The sequence below is a fragment of the Phaenicophaeus curvirostris genome, chromosome 1, assembly GCF_032191515.1.
Source record: "Phaenicophaeus curvirostris isolate KB17595 chromosome 1, BPBGC_Pcur_1.0, whole genome shotgun sequence".
Taxonomy (NCBI): domain Eukaryota; kingdom Metazoa; phylum Chordata; class Aves; order Cuculiformes; family Cuculidae; genus Phaenicophaeus; species Phaenicophaeus curvirostris.
In genome coordinates, this window is record NC_091392.1 from 2,778,935 (window position 1) to 2,793,738 (window position 14,804).

Sequence of the window (14,804 nt, forward strand, 5' to 3'; positions counted from 1 at the left end):
CGCTCTGTGGGTGTGAAAGAAGGAGCCACCGTGTGTGTCAGGTGGTTTTATATACAGGGATTAATGGTCTCCAAAGCTCAATAAGGTGACTGCATGATGTGCCTGCTCATTCAGAGGAGCTAAGCAGAGCTTCGAGCATTTGTGTCATCATTCTTAAAGAGAGGGGAAAAAATAATCTTCATTTAAATGCATATAGTAGCTTTTCACTTGGGACTGAGTGGAAAGTTTTTCTATTAAAATGCAAATGAAAGAATAAACTATAACTCCAAATTTCACCCTGAAAATGGATGTCTCCTCTCTGCATTGTGGTAACAGGATGATCTGTGCCTTCAGAGTACAAGTATTTTATCTTAATTTGGGAAAGAAGGGAGATCAGGAGGGTAAGAAAAAGGTGTTTGAAATTTGGGGCCCCTAAAGGAATTGTGCCCCTTTTTGACGCATTAACACAACATCATGTTATGTTTGGGAAAGAGCCTTGGAAAATCAGCCAGGAAAAGGAAAAATGGTGTTCATCTGAACAGTGCTTCTTTCGTGGCTGTAGTATTTTTGAGTACATCTCAACATGAACATTGCTGTGCTGTATCAGTGCAGGAAACACTAGACTGTCTCAGCATCCAAGTCTGATAACAAAAAGAGAAAGATTTGGGGTTGTGCAGTGGGCATGTGAGAGACACAAGACATGAGCTCAGATGCTTTGCTGAACCACAGCTCTTCTTCTTCCCAGGGAAAAAGCCTGTGAGCACAGAGGCAGGTTTTAGGCACCTCTGGACCTTTACAGCTGGTTCTGTTCCCTTGTCAGATCAATAGAGTTCAGAGTAATCTTTTAAAGACTTGACCATTTTCATCACTTGTGAGTTCCACAGTTTGGAGGTGGAAAGTCCCCATTAAGTTCCAATCAGTCAGTTCAAGACCCAGTTTATCTTGCAGAGGTGGTGTTGCATGATGGCAAAAAGACATCTGAGCTGTGCCAGACAAGCAGTGGAGAAGGTACATCATGGATCCAGCTGCTCAATTCCTGGAACTGACTTTGCAAGCACAGAATATTTCTGAGCAGGTACAAGGGCAGGCCTAGTACGACAGGGGTGAGGGGAACAGGCTAGGATTAGGTCTGGAATTATCGCACAAAACTTGTCATTCAAGCAGGGTGTCTATGATAGGACTGTGGAATCACTCTAGGCTCCTCTGTAGGGTGGAAGTTATGGTCATCTTCTGAAGTCCAGCTAACACGTGATTAACCCCTGACGGTGCTTACTTCTTTCCATCTCTAAAACAAGTAAGGGAAGGTACTTATGCTCCTCTATTGTGTTTTCAACATTACCTTTTGTCTTTACAGACCCTGACACTTTCTGATCTCAAGCCGAAGCGGGGACCAGTGTCAGGTGGCACCCAGGTGACAATAACAGGCAACAACCTTAATGCGGGCAGCAATGTCATTGTGAACTTTGGGCGACAACCCTGCCTCTTCTACAGGTACAGAGGAGTCCTTCGTACTGTACCTGCCTGAGTCTGAAAGATGTGAGCAATTATAGTCAAGAAACTTCTTCAGCCCAGACACCCTGTCCCTCATGACATGACACCATGTCCCTCTGGAGAGAGTCCAGAGAAGAGCAACAAAGCTGGTGAAAGGGCTGGAGAACAGGCCTTATGAGGAGCGGCTGAGAGAGCTGGAGTTGTTTAGCCTGGAGAAGAGGAGGCTGAGGGGTGACCTCATTGCTCTCTACAACTACCTGAAAGGACGTTGTAGAGAGGAGGGTGCTGGCTTCTTCTCCCAAGTGACAGGGGACAGGACAAGAGGGAATGGCCTCAAGCTCCGACAGGGGAGGTTTAGGCTAGACGTTAGGAAAAAATTCTTTACAGAAAGGGTCATTGGGCACTGGAACAGGCTGCCCAGGGAGGTGGTTGAGTCACCTTCCCTGGAGGTGTTTAAGGCACGGGTGGACGAGGTGCTGAGGGATATGGTTTAGTGTTTGGTAGGAACGGTTGGACTCGGTGATCCGGTGGGTCTCTTCCAACCTGGTTATTCTGTGATTCTGTGATTCATGTGCCTTGTCTGGCTGGTGGCCACGTCTATTCAGCGATGGGACTTGTGCATTCTGCACCGTGCACAATCTTACTGTGCATGTTTTAGGGTGGGAGAATAGGATTTATTTCATTGTTTTGATTTGTATTTGATGTGCTTTTTTCCATGGTCCCTTGTCAAATTTCACTACAATTCTCCATGCTCCCATTCCTTCCTACTTGCTCTGGGAGTACGTACTTTAAAAGATTCATTTTCACGTCCCTGGCTTTAGCGGTGGTGACAAAGAAAATCTGACAACACCAGTTCTAAGTATTAAAACACCTCCCTTTTATCCTAGAATAGTCCTGTCATGCTAAGAAATAGATGATTTGCAACATTTCAGCTCTGGGTTGGCTTCTGTTCAATTACAGTTCAGAGTGGCTTAATGTCAGTGTTACCTGCTGAATGTTCCCTGATCTCTGTGAGAATAAGTCTGAATCCCTTTCCCAGGGGATCCTGCAGCTCAAAACTACCAAGCACAATGTAAATTGCTGCCAATATTGGTGGAGGCTGAAGATGAAGTTGGCACATTTCTCCCAGCCTATCCTTGGCAGGAGAAGAACTCATTTACAGGAGACCTGGTGCCACTGTCTTGGGGCAATGCCCTTCCCAATGCTGGCTACAGGGATCCTGTTTAGCTGCTTGTTGAGACAGTGGTATGATTTAGCATCTATTATTCAGGAGGGTGATGTCACAAATTGTGATTTAAAAGACCAAGTGGGAACCACAGCTGCTTGGAGATGCTTACTGAAGAGGCTGGGATATTTAGGAGGGAGTTAGTGTCATTTTTCAGGTGAATTTGGAGAGTACTTGGATGATGCAGTCAGTGAAGGTGCATCCATACGTCAAGGGAAGGATGCCCCCTGGTTTATCCTTTCTAGGGGTATCAGATGAGGCTACATCACAAGTCACAGGAATGGAAAGATTAGGAGTTTTGGAGCCTGAATTTTTGGCTCTTTATAGAAGGTAAAGACCACTGCAGAATTCAGACTTCAGACTCATTTTGAGCTCTCCCCAAAAGCAAAGGTTTATGCAGAGTTCTCTTCCAGTATAACCATAAAATGCTTCCCACTATATTAGCAACTTCCATGCGAAAAACCCAGGCATGCTGCAAACTGCACTTAACAAAGCTTATAGTCCTAATGCAAAGTAAGTTTTATTATCCCAGACTGGAAAACTGAGGTGCAACCCTCTCCTTTTATGAGCTGTTGCTGCATATGTCTGCAGGCAGGAAGGAAATATCCATCAAACATTTAATCACACAGAAATAATTCTGGAGAGAGGTCTGGTTTGCACTTCCCCTGGAATTCAGTTTTCACTCTGAGACCTGAGAATCTGATGGCCCTTGTGGTTTTATTTAAACAAGTGAGAAGCTAATGTCACTTCCTCAGATAAATGTGTCACACATCTTACAGAATATTCCTATAGTGGTGTGTTTCACCACTTCACAGTGCATAGGTTAAGGTCATAGGACAGAATATTAAGTGGCTGGGCTCTTTCTGGCACCGTTGGTTTGCTGCTGGTAGCATCTGGTTTATGTTTACTTGCTTCCTATCACAGGAGATCCACCAAACATATTGTCTGTAACACTACTGCCTCAGATGAAGGTTTTGAGAAGGTAAAGGTGTCTGTGAGAGTGGACAAAGCCAAGATACATCAAGAGTTGCAGTATGAATATGTGGAGGATCCAACTATCCTGAGGATTGAGCCTGAGTGGAGCATCTTCAGGTAAGCAGTCCATGGACACCTCCTACCACCTCCCTTTATTTTCTGAAGCAGCATTGGTGTGTTTGTGTTGATCCTTGATACAGGAAAGTGCTTTCCAGACACTATATTCACTAAGAAACATTTCTGCAGAGCTGTTTCCTAGACCCCAGGAACCACAAGTGCTGGTGGACTTACCTCTTTGGAGGACTTAGCAGGCCACCAGTGTGTTGTGCATTCTTTGTAACACCTTGGATGCTCAGTGTGTGTCCGTGCTTATAGAGTCATAGAATCATTAATGTTGAAAAGATTTCTAAGATCATCAAGTCAAACTGTCAGCCCATCATCACCATGTCTACTAAACCATGTCCTGAAGTGCCATATCTACATGCTTTTCATGTGTACCACTAGGACAAAAATTTCCATAATCTAGTTAGGGATGGACAGGGTCCTTACTTCAAATAAACCCTGTGTATTCCAAGTCTAGATAATCCTGCACATCATCATCACTAGCAGAGAAAATCTTCCTGGATTAATGCAGGAAAATCCAGTTGCCAATGCTGACAAGAAGCTTGCCTTGAAAATTTCATGTTTTAATTACAAAGGGAAGTACAGAACGTTTCCAACCTAGTGTTGAAGCTTTCTTCCTTATTACTACTGCTTTGGGTTTATCTCTAGTACCAGGTCATGACTGTTGTGGACCCCATTGGGCTGGGTCCATAGCTTTGCATGGCACCCAGACCAATCACTGATCTTTTCAACCCAAGCATGAACGCCATAAATGTGCTTAGAAAAGTGAATATCCCTTGGGTTTGAAAGCAGCAGTTCCCACAATCTTCGTGCATTTGCTGGCTTAGGACGGCGTTGCTTGTTTAAGTGTCATACCTGAAAGCCTCAGGGCTGCATCCTGAGATGAAATACAAAGTGAGCCATGGTCCCTGCCCTATCAAACAGCCTTCCTCCTCGTTAGGCATCCCTTTTCCTCTTCACTCCAGTGATGCTGCTTTGGTGAATTCAGAGGGTTCACATGAAGGTGTCTAAGAGGAGCATTTGCCCTGGCTGTGGAAAGCATGAAAGCAATACCCAAATGCTCTCAGAAGCCTGATAGAAATGGCCTCGGGAAGAGAGAAATCAGTCATTAAATGCACTGGTATTTCCCTGAAAGGATACAAAATAAAAAATCTTAGTCACTCCTCATTCATCCATAGCAGCTCTCTGCTCCTCTGTCGAACTGTGGACTGATTGGAGCATCTGGGGATTAGGAGTAGGGCTTGTAAATCCCACAAATTCAGCTCCCATCCAGAAGATGTTTTCACAAATCAATTAGTGTCTTTAATTACCATGAGGGAATTTACCGATTTAGCTGAATTGAACACAATTCACTGGACTTGAAGCTTTAGTGTCTGGATTTTCCATTTGGGGGTTTTATTTTCAGTCAGAGATCAGGTTATCAGTGAAATGAGAAATTGCTTTACTCCCTTCCTTATTAAAGAGAGTCCACTGCCAGTTAAAAAGGTGCAAGACTGACGGCCTAGGAGAGCGAATTTCCCTATTATCCCCAGGAAAGATGCAGCACAGGGACCTTCCTCTGCCTGGCCTTAGGTCTGTCTGGGACGAGAAGTTTTCCAGAACCCATTTATTCCTTGGTTTCTTTGCTGAACCTGCCAGCAAGAGACAAAGAAGTATCCAAGGAGATGCTTTGCCCTGCCCAGGGGTGCAGAGATTCTGCATCCTCTTGCATGGAGCCTTGGATCTCCCGTCCTACCTCCCAGCATAAAGGAAATGAAGAAGAGGTGTTTGTTTAGTGGATGCCAGCTTACTTCTAGGGACAGGCTGGATAACTAGAACTCTAGCATTCTCATCATTCAGATCCAACCTTTAACCTTTGCTCTCTCTGGTTTCTCTGAAATCAGAAAGCATCCACCTGAGCAGCAGCATCTAATTTTAACCAGGCTTGCACATCTCCACCTTCATCCTCTTTCTTTTGCACTTTTGAATCATTCCAATGGGGTGTAACCTTGGAGGAGGGTACAGAAAGAAAAGGTGGAACATCCAGGATTACGGCTGTTTGGGGATGGTTTTAAGGGCTATAACTGTTCACCTGTGGAGCAACATCCAGTAGGTCACAATGGAGACAAACATCAACATAAAGCTGAATGAAATTGCCACCAACTCAGGACTTGAGAACCAAACAAGAAATAAGTTAGTCAAGACACGTGGATCTGGAGATAAACTGAGGAGGCTGTTTCTCAGTATATTTGTCGTGCAGTATGATTCATTACAGCAAATCCACTCTGCTTCTCTGATTCATCACTCCTGACTATGGGGCTAAGCTGTTTTGAGGGATAGATGATTACTGCTAAACCAGCTTTGCAAAATTAGTGAATGAATGTACGAAGCCTGGCTTAAAACCTTCTCAAGTGCCATTTTCCAGGACAATAAAGAAAAGATTACTCCTAATTTACTCCCATAGCCAGAGTCATGGTGGGCTGGCAAGTAGCTAGAATTTTATGAGACTCCATTAATATTTTTGATCTGGGTTTGATTTTAGTTACATCGACTAATCATCCGAGTCTGGAGACAGAATTTATGTTCAGAGATTTTGGGAAAATAAAGAGTTAAATTGGGAAATGTTATAGTCTGGGCATCTCAGTTATTTTGCTGGGCAGCAGCATCTCTCTGGGTTCTGATCCAACCTGGATGAGAAGTGGTTGTGACCCATGACTGGGAATTCAGCTGTGGACACAGAAGACAAGAGCTACTGGTTTTCATGCAAAGGCAAACAAGAATTGTATCTGCTTAATTTACAAGCCAGAGGGAGGTTGGGAGTTATTTCTGTCTTCAGTAATCAAAACTGCTTTGGCTTTTTTTTTTTTTTTTTTTTTGCAAAGAAGTGATGCCTCTCTAATCCAGTGCTGTCACTGTGCTTAATAACAGGGGTCTGAGCCTGCAAGCTCGGTTTCCAAACTAAACATGGAATTTTTAACACATGGGTTTAAAACTGTGTGCAAAGATTTGGTTGATTAAATGAAAGGATTTATGTGTATATACACACATTCATATCTTTGTACATAGGCACATGTTTGATACATCTGTAACACGTAAAACTTTCAACTGAATAAAGACACAAAATCCCTTCTACTGTAGTTTGAATCAGCAGAGATTCATAATAAAAATAGTAATAAATAATAATATAGATTATGAAGGCCCACAACCAAAAATCCAGAAGAACCAGGACAGCGGAGAAAGAACAACTTGCTTTTTAGGTGAGCAAGTTCTCTTTGGGTGATATCAGGAATGCGTGATGTGAAGGTGAAATTTGAGGAGACGGCATTTTTTCTGTAAGGCAGGGAGAGTGAGCTCTCTTGTAAGAGTATTTGTGCCTTCAGAAGAGAACCCGTATGTTCAAGAGAGCTCAAATATCTAAGTGGATTTTATAGATATGGCAAAACATGCTTTTGCCCTATAAAATTTCCCATTAGAATTTCCCAACACAGCTGATGGTTTCAGAGAGCAAGAACTTGAGGTGGTCTGCAAATCTCAAGGCGTTATCCTAACCATAGATCAGTCCATACAGGCATTGCTTGAATGAAAGACCATAAGGAACCTCTCAGAAAAGTGTCACGGAAGCACCTGCCAAAAGATACGGTTGTGACAATGCTCTTTGGCAGAGTTCATGGCTTGTAACTTCAAAAATTTACAGGCTTCTTGTTCACGCAGGTTATGTTTAAACTACTAAGTATTTAATTCAGGTCTATTCTCTGGTCTTAAAGACAGTATATGTTCATAGCCCTTATCTATACCATCAATGATCTTTCCTTCTCCAAAGGCAGTTTAGCTTCATGTGTCTTGCTTGCTGGGATGCTGTCACTTCAACCATGACCAGGCATTTTCCAGGGCACTGCTAAGAGCTTATCAGCATCAATGACCACCAACCAGTATTTGAGCTGATGTCCTGGCCGTTTGGTTTATCCGTATGGACGTAGCTAGAGGGGCTGAAGCACAATCCCTTATATCTGTGGCCAGCTCACCGAAAACTGATAGGTAACACTGATGAGCAGATATGTATATTTGCATTCATTCCTACCTGTCCCATCTGAATAATAATGGAAGATAAATGAGGAACATGGAAAACAAAGTTCAGAACTAGGGGAGATCTGCTGTCCAACACTGGCTTTTTCCTTATAGTGTGCTTGTTCTCCAGTGTTTTCTTATTTATAATGCACTTGTTCCACCTTTTGTGTATGTGTAGGTTTATCTAGAGACAGGAAAGGGATTCTGAGTTTTCTTTACCCAATCACACTGGTTTCCACATGGCCTCCCCTCCAATTCTCAGCAGAGCACTCCAGGAAATAAACTGCAGCCTGGACAGCTTCCAAGGGGAATTGTGGAGGCAGGTGCCAAAACTGATGAGAGCATTCCTCACCCTGAGAAACCCTCAGAGACGGGGCTGTCCCTTGATGACATTTCCTCATCCTGCCCTGGCTGTGTAAGCCCAGGCAGCTGAGAATTTTGCTTTCTCAGATAACTCTTCCCCTTTCAGCCCCTGCACCATGTTGCCTCTGCCGCAATGCTGCAAAGGGAGGGCTCACAGAGCAATACTATTTTGATTTGGGATGGCCAAATCCGTCTACGGTGAACACTTTCCCTTAATACAACGTTCAAAGCCAGCCCATGCATCAGCTCCTACTGAAGCCTGGGAATGCTCCTTTACAGTTTTCTTCTTCCCTCCCCTCTACTTCCCAGAGTCCCACAAACAGCACTGCTGGCTGCAGCTGGAAAAGGCAAAGGAAAGACGAGTGTTTCTGAAAGTTGTTTCCTTCTAGTGACATTGACTGCAGGGAATGAGAAGGGCTCCATCTCCATCTCCCCATCTCAAGCTAGACTGAAAGAGATGTTACAAGTGTGAGAATATCTACTAGATGCAGGGTTGTGTCTTGTGCGAGTCGACTTTCTCAGGAGATCAGCCCTTGTCTGAGCAAAGGGACATGGTGACTGGAAATCTCTGTTCTGTCCTATGTTTGATCTGACACACATAGCAGAGCTTATCCGCTTGAGTCATCAAATGGAAACTGAACAAACGTTCAATCCACACCATATCTAAAGATTTTGTCTCTGTTTCTTCTGGGTGCTACAGGATTAGGTTCCTAACAGCACTGAGGTGACATTGTCTTATGAAGGGAGATGATTTTATAGCAGGTTTAATATGCAAGACAGCACTATAGACCTCTACTAAGGTAGCACTGAATCCTCAAGAGCCGCTTGCACAAGACTATCAGGTTTTTTCAGGCTCCCTTCCTTCAGTGATATTGGAGATATGGTCTGTAGAGCATTCTGAAGAGCCTCTCTTAAATTTCCCACCGAAGCTTGCGAGTGCTGAGTCCTAACAATGAAAACCAGACAGATGTTGCTTGATGTGACAATTCTAGCAAGCATGCAGTTTTACTTCTTTCTCACTTTATAAAGGAGTTGTAATTATTTTGTTGCATTTTGATTTGTTTTTCCTTCCCTTCCTATGGGACTGTGGGATGAGGTCAAATGCTTTGCAATCAGCCTTTAGGAGCACAGTTCACTCATCGCTGGTGCAATTAGTCCTGGTGTCTGTTATTAGCTGCGATCATGCACTTCTTTCATTTCTTCTTCTCTAGTGGCAACACACCCATTGCAGTGTGGGGAACTCACCTAGACCTGATCCAGAACCCTCAGATCCGGGCAAAGCACGGTGGAAAGGAACATGTCAATGTGAGTATGTCTCCTGAGCTTGTGATGACATGAAGGTGCATGTCCAAGGTGGTGATGGAGATGGCTAACAGCTCTAGAGGTTGAAATCTCCTATTGCATCCAGAAAATAGCAGGCAACTTACTTTCAGAAAGGTCATCCCATCCTTTCTCCATGAAGGAGTACGAGACCAAAGACGGAATGGAGAAATTCATCATGAAAGGCCACTCAGCTTCTGAGACTGTTGTTTCTCAAAGATAACTGTCTTCACTCTTAGCCAGCATACAACCTAACTTTATTTCTTAGCTGTGCCTGTGCATGACCAAAATTCAGGTTCTTAGCTGTGTGTGCTGAGATCAGAAGGGGCTGTGAGTAATACTCTTTGATACTGCTGCGTCCATCCCCTGGATTATTTGGGTTATTTCAGGAGTGTATCCAGGTTTAACCAGCTAGATTTGCAGTCTATTTCAATTTTCAGTGACCACTGAGGAATTGGAAGCAGAATTATAGAGGCCAGTAAGACTCTATCAAGGCCTGGGAGGACAATTTACTTGGAAAAAAGAGCCAATTACCAGTAGGTGCCAAGAAGCTCCAGATAGAGCTGTTAAAAGTGTGAGTTTAGCACCTTGAATTAGGAGACTCAGGAGCAGGAAGTACTTTCTGGTACCTACAGTAGCTTGGAGGATGGTGAGATGCAACAGCATCTGGAAAGGTGTCTGCTGTGTAGAGACATTTTCTTGAAGCATCCCAGAAGAAGAGGCTCCAAAAGTAAAAAATACAGGAGGACTATTTGAGGTGAAGGCAAAAACTCCAGGTCCTCTGCATTTGTCAGATTTTAAGATTAATCCATGGATTTTCCACATGATGTTTTCAAAGGACTTTACAGATGTTAAAATTATCTACTGCCTCATAAGCAATGGTGAAACGATGGTAGATCCTAAAAGAAAATGCAGGAATTTGAGGTAGATTAATTTGTATCTGCAGTTTTCAGACTGAAACACATGCATTTTGGTCTTATCCCAGCTCTACCATGAATCCAAAGCATTTTTGTCATCTCTCACACCACACCAGATTCAGGAAATATCTGTTGAGATTGGTTTCTGGGTCTGTTACGGATCTTTACTGGCAATCTTACAGTCCCTTGTGAACTCTGGGAAAACCCTGGTCCAACTGATTATTCATATTCATAGGTATGTTTTGGTAATGTGTTGTATTTCCTGACACAGCACAGCCAAATATTTATCTAGCGTTCCTGCACAATTAGAAGCCTGCATGACTTCATCTTATTCTTCCAGCAGACTCCATCTCTTGTCTGACACAGTGATCTCAAATAATCAGGCCAATGTGCTGATGATGAAGCCTGTTCATCATCTAAAACTTTCTCATGTAGAACTGCCAGTGAGTTTTGTGTTGGGACGTATTCTGTTGCCTTTTCTTCCCTGTAGGAGCTGTTACATCAAAGAACATCTGATTTATATTACAATATGAAACTGTCTGGTCCAAGTCACTTATCTCTCTATTGATTTGAGCCAAAGCAATGTTAACACTTGAACTATGCTAGCTGTGATAATGAGTGCTCTCAATGCTAGAAGTATCCAACTAGTTTGGAGAAGATTCTCATATCAAGGACATCTGGGATCCCACAGAGATGGTGCAGTTTCCCCATGGAGCCTCTTGGTTCCTGGTGAGACCATGACATAGAAAGTGGAATTTTCCAGTCCTCAGGGCAACCAGCCATCCATTTTCTAGTCATTTAAAAAATGAGTTGGGATAAACACCTTTCACAATCTATTACCCATTTCTCAAATACACAAAAAACCAAGTCTTTGGCAGGGCTAGAACCAAACTTCAGGTCTGCTCCTCCCTGTGCTCCAGGAGTCAGCAGGCTAGCATTTCACTGGGAGGTATCTGCCCACCAGGAGGGCTGAGGGCATTTTCAATAATCTTTCCTTGTGTTGGATTTCTTTCTCCAGAACTGTGAGGTGCAGAACAGCACAGAGATGACCTGTCAGGCTCCAGCATTGGTTGTTGACCCCAATCACCAGTCTGAGCTTGCCGAGCGTCCAGAGGAGTTTGGTTTCATTCTTGACAATGTACAATCCCTGCTGATTCTCAACAAAACCAACTTCACCTACTACCCAAACCCAGTCTTTGAGGTTTTCAATCCTTCGGGGATCCTGGAACTGAAGCCGGGAAGTCCCATCATACTGAAGGTGAGATGGGGGCTAAGGACTGGATGAAGGACAAACACATGCTGCCTATTGCCTCTCTGTGTCTACTAGCACCCCAAAATTCACAGTGGTATCCTGATTGCACCCCAGAAATTTTGTTAGCTCATTACATTTACCATATCACACTATATCAGAGTCACCTTCTGCAAACACAGGTCACTACTCAGTGTCTCCATAAATGCAAAATATAAATTCCTGCTGCAGCTACCTGTGTGCAGCCTAAATTTGTACTCACTGCTGTTCACTAGAGCAGAGCATTTTCTATCACTGCAATAGGGCTGGCAATTAAATATCCAAATCTATTTCTTTGTTGGGTTTTCAAGATCTTCCTTTCACCCCTGGTCAAATTCTGCACCTGTCCTTTGTCATTTCTATAATCTGGACAGCAATACAGAGAAGGAATTCTATGATCAAACATTTCCATTGAGGTGATATCGAAAATGCAAGACTTACATGCAACATTTCTCATTTAGTTCCAGAGAGAGAGGAGCAGGACAGGCTTTTTTTAACTGATGATAGTCTGAAGCTATCCATGCTGTCCTCTGCATGACTTCTAAACTGGCTTTTCCTCCCTGTGTTAGCAAATGGCAAACCACAAATGCAATGTTAAAACTTGTGTCATGGGAGCAAACTAGAAGCAGAGGACAAACTGTTTCCTAATGTAGGGGGGTTTTTTTTGTTTCTTTTTTTTTGTGGGGGTTGATATTCTTTTCTATCCAGGGCAAGAACCTGATCCCACCAGTGGCAGGAGGGAATGCCAAGCTGAACTACACTGTTTTGGTTGGTGAGAAGCCCTGTGCAGTGACTGTATCAGATGTGCAGCTACTGTGTGAGTCCCCAAACCTCATTGGACGGCACAAGGTGATGGTAAGTGGTGCTTGAACCTCATCAGCCTTTCCTCCCTACATGAGTTGGGAGGGCACACCAATGCTGAAGAGCTGGCAGATATCTCCCAGGAGTTTACATCACCATTTACTTTGCGTAGATCCCATAAGCATCTGGAGTTCTTCTTTATATAGTATCTCCATCAAGACTATCTTGGAGAAACAGAAAAGCAGAAGAGAAACTTGGAGATCTCTATGGACAGTGAGGAAACTTTTGTAATCAAAACCCTTTAGGAAAGTTTGCCTCTCTTCTGCTTTTGTACAGACTGAACTCCAGATGCTTATGTGAGTTCACATGTTTCCTACAGCAATTGCTAACAGACATTGGCTAAAAGTTTCCTTTAGATAGGACAAATTGCAGGATATGGATGGTAGTATGACTGGACTTCGAGGTTTTGACATCTATACAACTTAGTACACTCTTGCATATCCCTCCGGGAACCTGTGAAAAATGGACCTACCGATTATATCAGAGTGAGCTTCTCCTCTCACCGCTGATTGATTCACTCCTTCTTTGCTTTCCTCTCAGTGATTTGCATTCCTCAATGCTGTTGCTTGATAAACAGCACATCAGGAAACTCATCTGAGTTCTGCTGAGCTGTGGGTGGAAACACAGTGAAAGCTAACAACTGACATCAGACGTACAGATGATCAATGTTTCTCATTCCTTGTGATCAACTTTTGCCACCTCTCTGTTGCCCTCCAAAATCTGTGTCTGTCAGATATCTATTTATTTCATTGCCGTGGAAGTCACAGAGACTGATGGAGACACACTGTACAGCTCTTTAAAAAGAGAGTTTTCTGGAGACTTGTAGAAAATAGAGAGTTTATGGTGACAACTTTGAGTCTCGTTTGTGACTCCTGCTGGGACACCTCATACCGGCTACTTAATTTCTCTGTGCCAAAATTGGTCATCTGGAAAATAGAGGTAATAATCCTTTTCAGCCATGCAAGTATACTGTGGCTCTTGATTCATTGTAAAGCACATTAAGACACTCCAAGAGGAGCAATAATGAAGTGAAAGATTTTCTCTATGTGAATACCAAAGCTTTTGAACAAGGCAATATATGTTCCCTGTCATTTTCATGAATATAATTAAACATATGGTTAGTCAGAGATGGACAAAGCCAATCCTAGACAGAGAAAACTCGAAGTCAGGTGAGAAATAGTCAACCCCTGGGAATCAGGGAGAATGAACATCTGGTCAGGTCTTACTAATTGGGAAGTCTCTCCTGCTCCTGGGACAGTCTAAGTGAAGCCACAGAGTGAAAAATAACCCCTTTTCAAGAACACTGATCAAACAAGAGATGCTACTGGAAATGTGGGAAGATGATCGCATTGAAGCCTGCTAATGAGCATCAGTGATAGGGGCAAGTTACAGATTTCTCATTCAACTGCCAACACTGAGTCAAGTTTTTGACAGCATCTGGGACGAGAACCAAATACAGAAGGTCACCTACGATGGAGGTGGGTGCTCAAGGATGGAATTTGCATCTGGAACTTACCAGGGGAACAGCTGGTCTGGGAAATGCCTCCTCCAGCATGGCACAGCATCTGTGTTGCTTGGGTCGGTACAAAATGTATCGCCATGATTCTCATGACTGTCACTTTGATGGTCAGGATAAATGACAGGTAGCTCTCCTAGGTCCTCCTCCTATTTCTGCCAATGATTTACTGTGTGACTTTGAGTAAAATGCTGAACAAATCCTTTCTTGTAAAGTGGGGTGACCTAGATCTTAAAGGAGACTATGGGACTGAATCAACATTGCAAAACTGAGATTATTTCTAAAGGAAGAAACAGTGATAGTGACACACATTGGTGTCAACTAGTTTTTGCTCTAGTTCAGCTTTCTTCTATACAATGACTGAGTCAAATATTTGAAAAAATAGACAAGAACTAAAAGGCTTCATCAGTGGTTCATATGGATTGACTAAAACCCAGAGGAAGGCTCTTTTCAAAGGAAAAGAAAGAGGAATGGAAGATCCGTGATAAATTGTTGGAGAAGGCCTGAAATGAAGAGATGTAGTACATTTGAAGGGTTACTTGTATCTAATGTAGGCACTTACCTATGGAAAGTCACATTGGACTCTGTATAGTGAATGGAGAGGTGGTCAAATATAGCGATTGAAATGCAGGGTACGATTAATCTCATCTAACAGTAGACACATTTGACCGGGGCAAGCTTATACCAGGAAAAACACTACCA

At 43.2% G+C, this 14,804-nt stretch overlaps 1 protein-coding gene across 1 annotated transcript in view; it reads left to right on the plus strand.

The window, feature by feature from the left end:
• The window catches only part of PLXNA4 (plexin A4), a 488,098-nt gene that overhangs the window by 419,149 nt on the left and 54,145 nt on the right, over positions 1–14,804 (plus strand). The window contains exons 15-19 of the mRNA XM_069860812.1: positions 1,334–1,470; positions 3,620–3,787; positions 9,412–9,505; positions 11,456–11,695; positions 12,434–12,580. Of these exons, the coding sequence (XP_069716913.1) occupies positions 1,334–1,470; positions 3,620–3,787; positions 9,412–9,505; positions 11,456–11,695; positions 12,434–12,580 (786 nt within the window). The remainder of the gene's footprint in view (positions 1–1,333; positions 1,471–3,619; positions 3,788–9,411; positions 9,506–11,455; positions 11,696–12,433; positions 12,581–14,804) is intronic.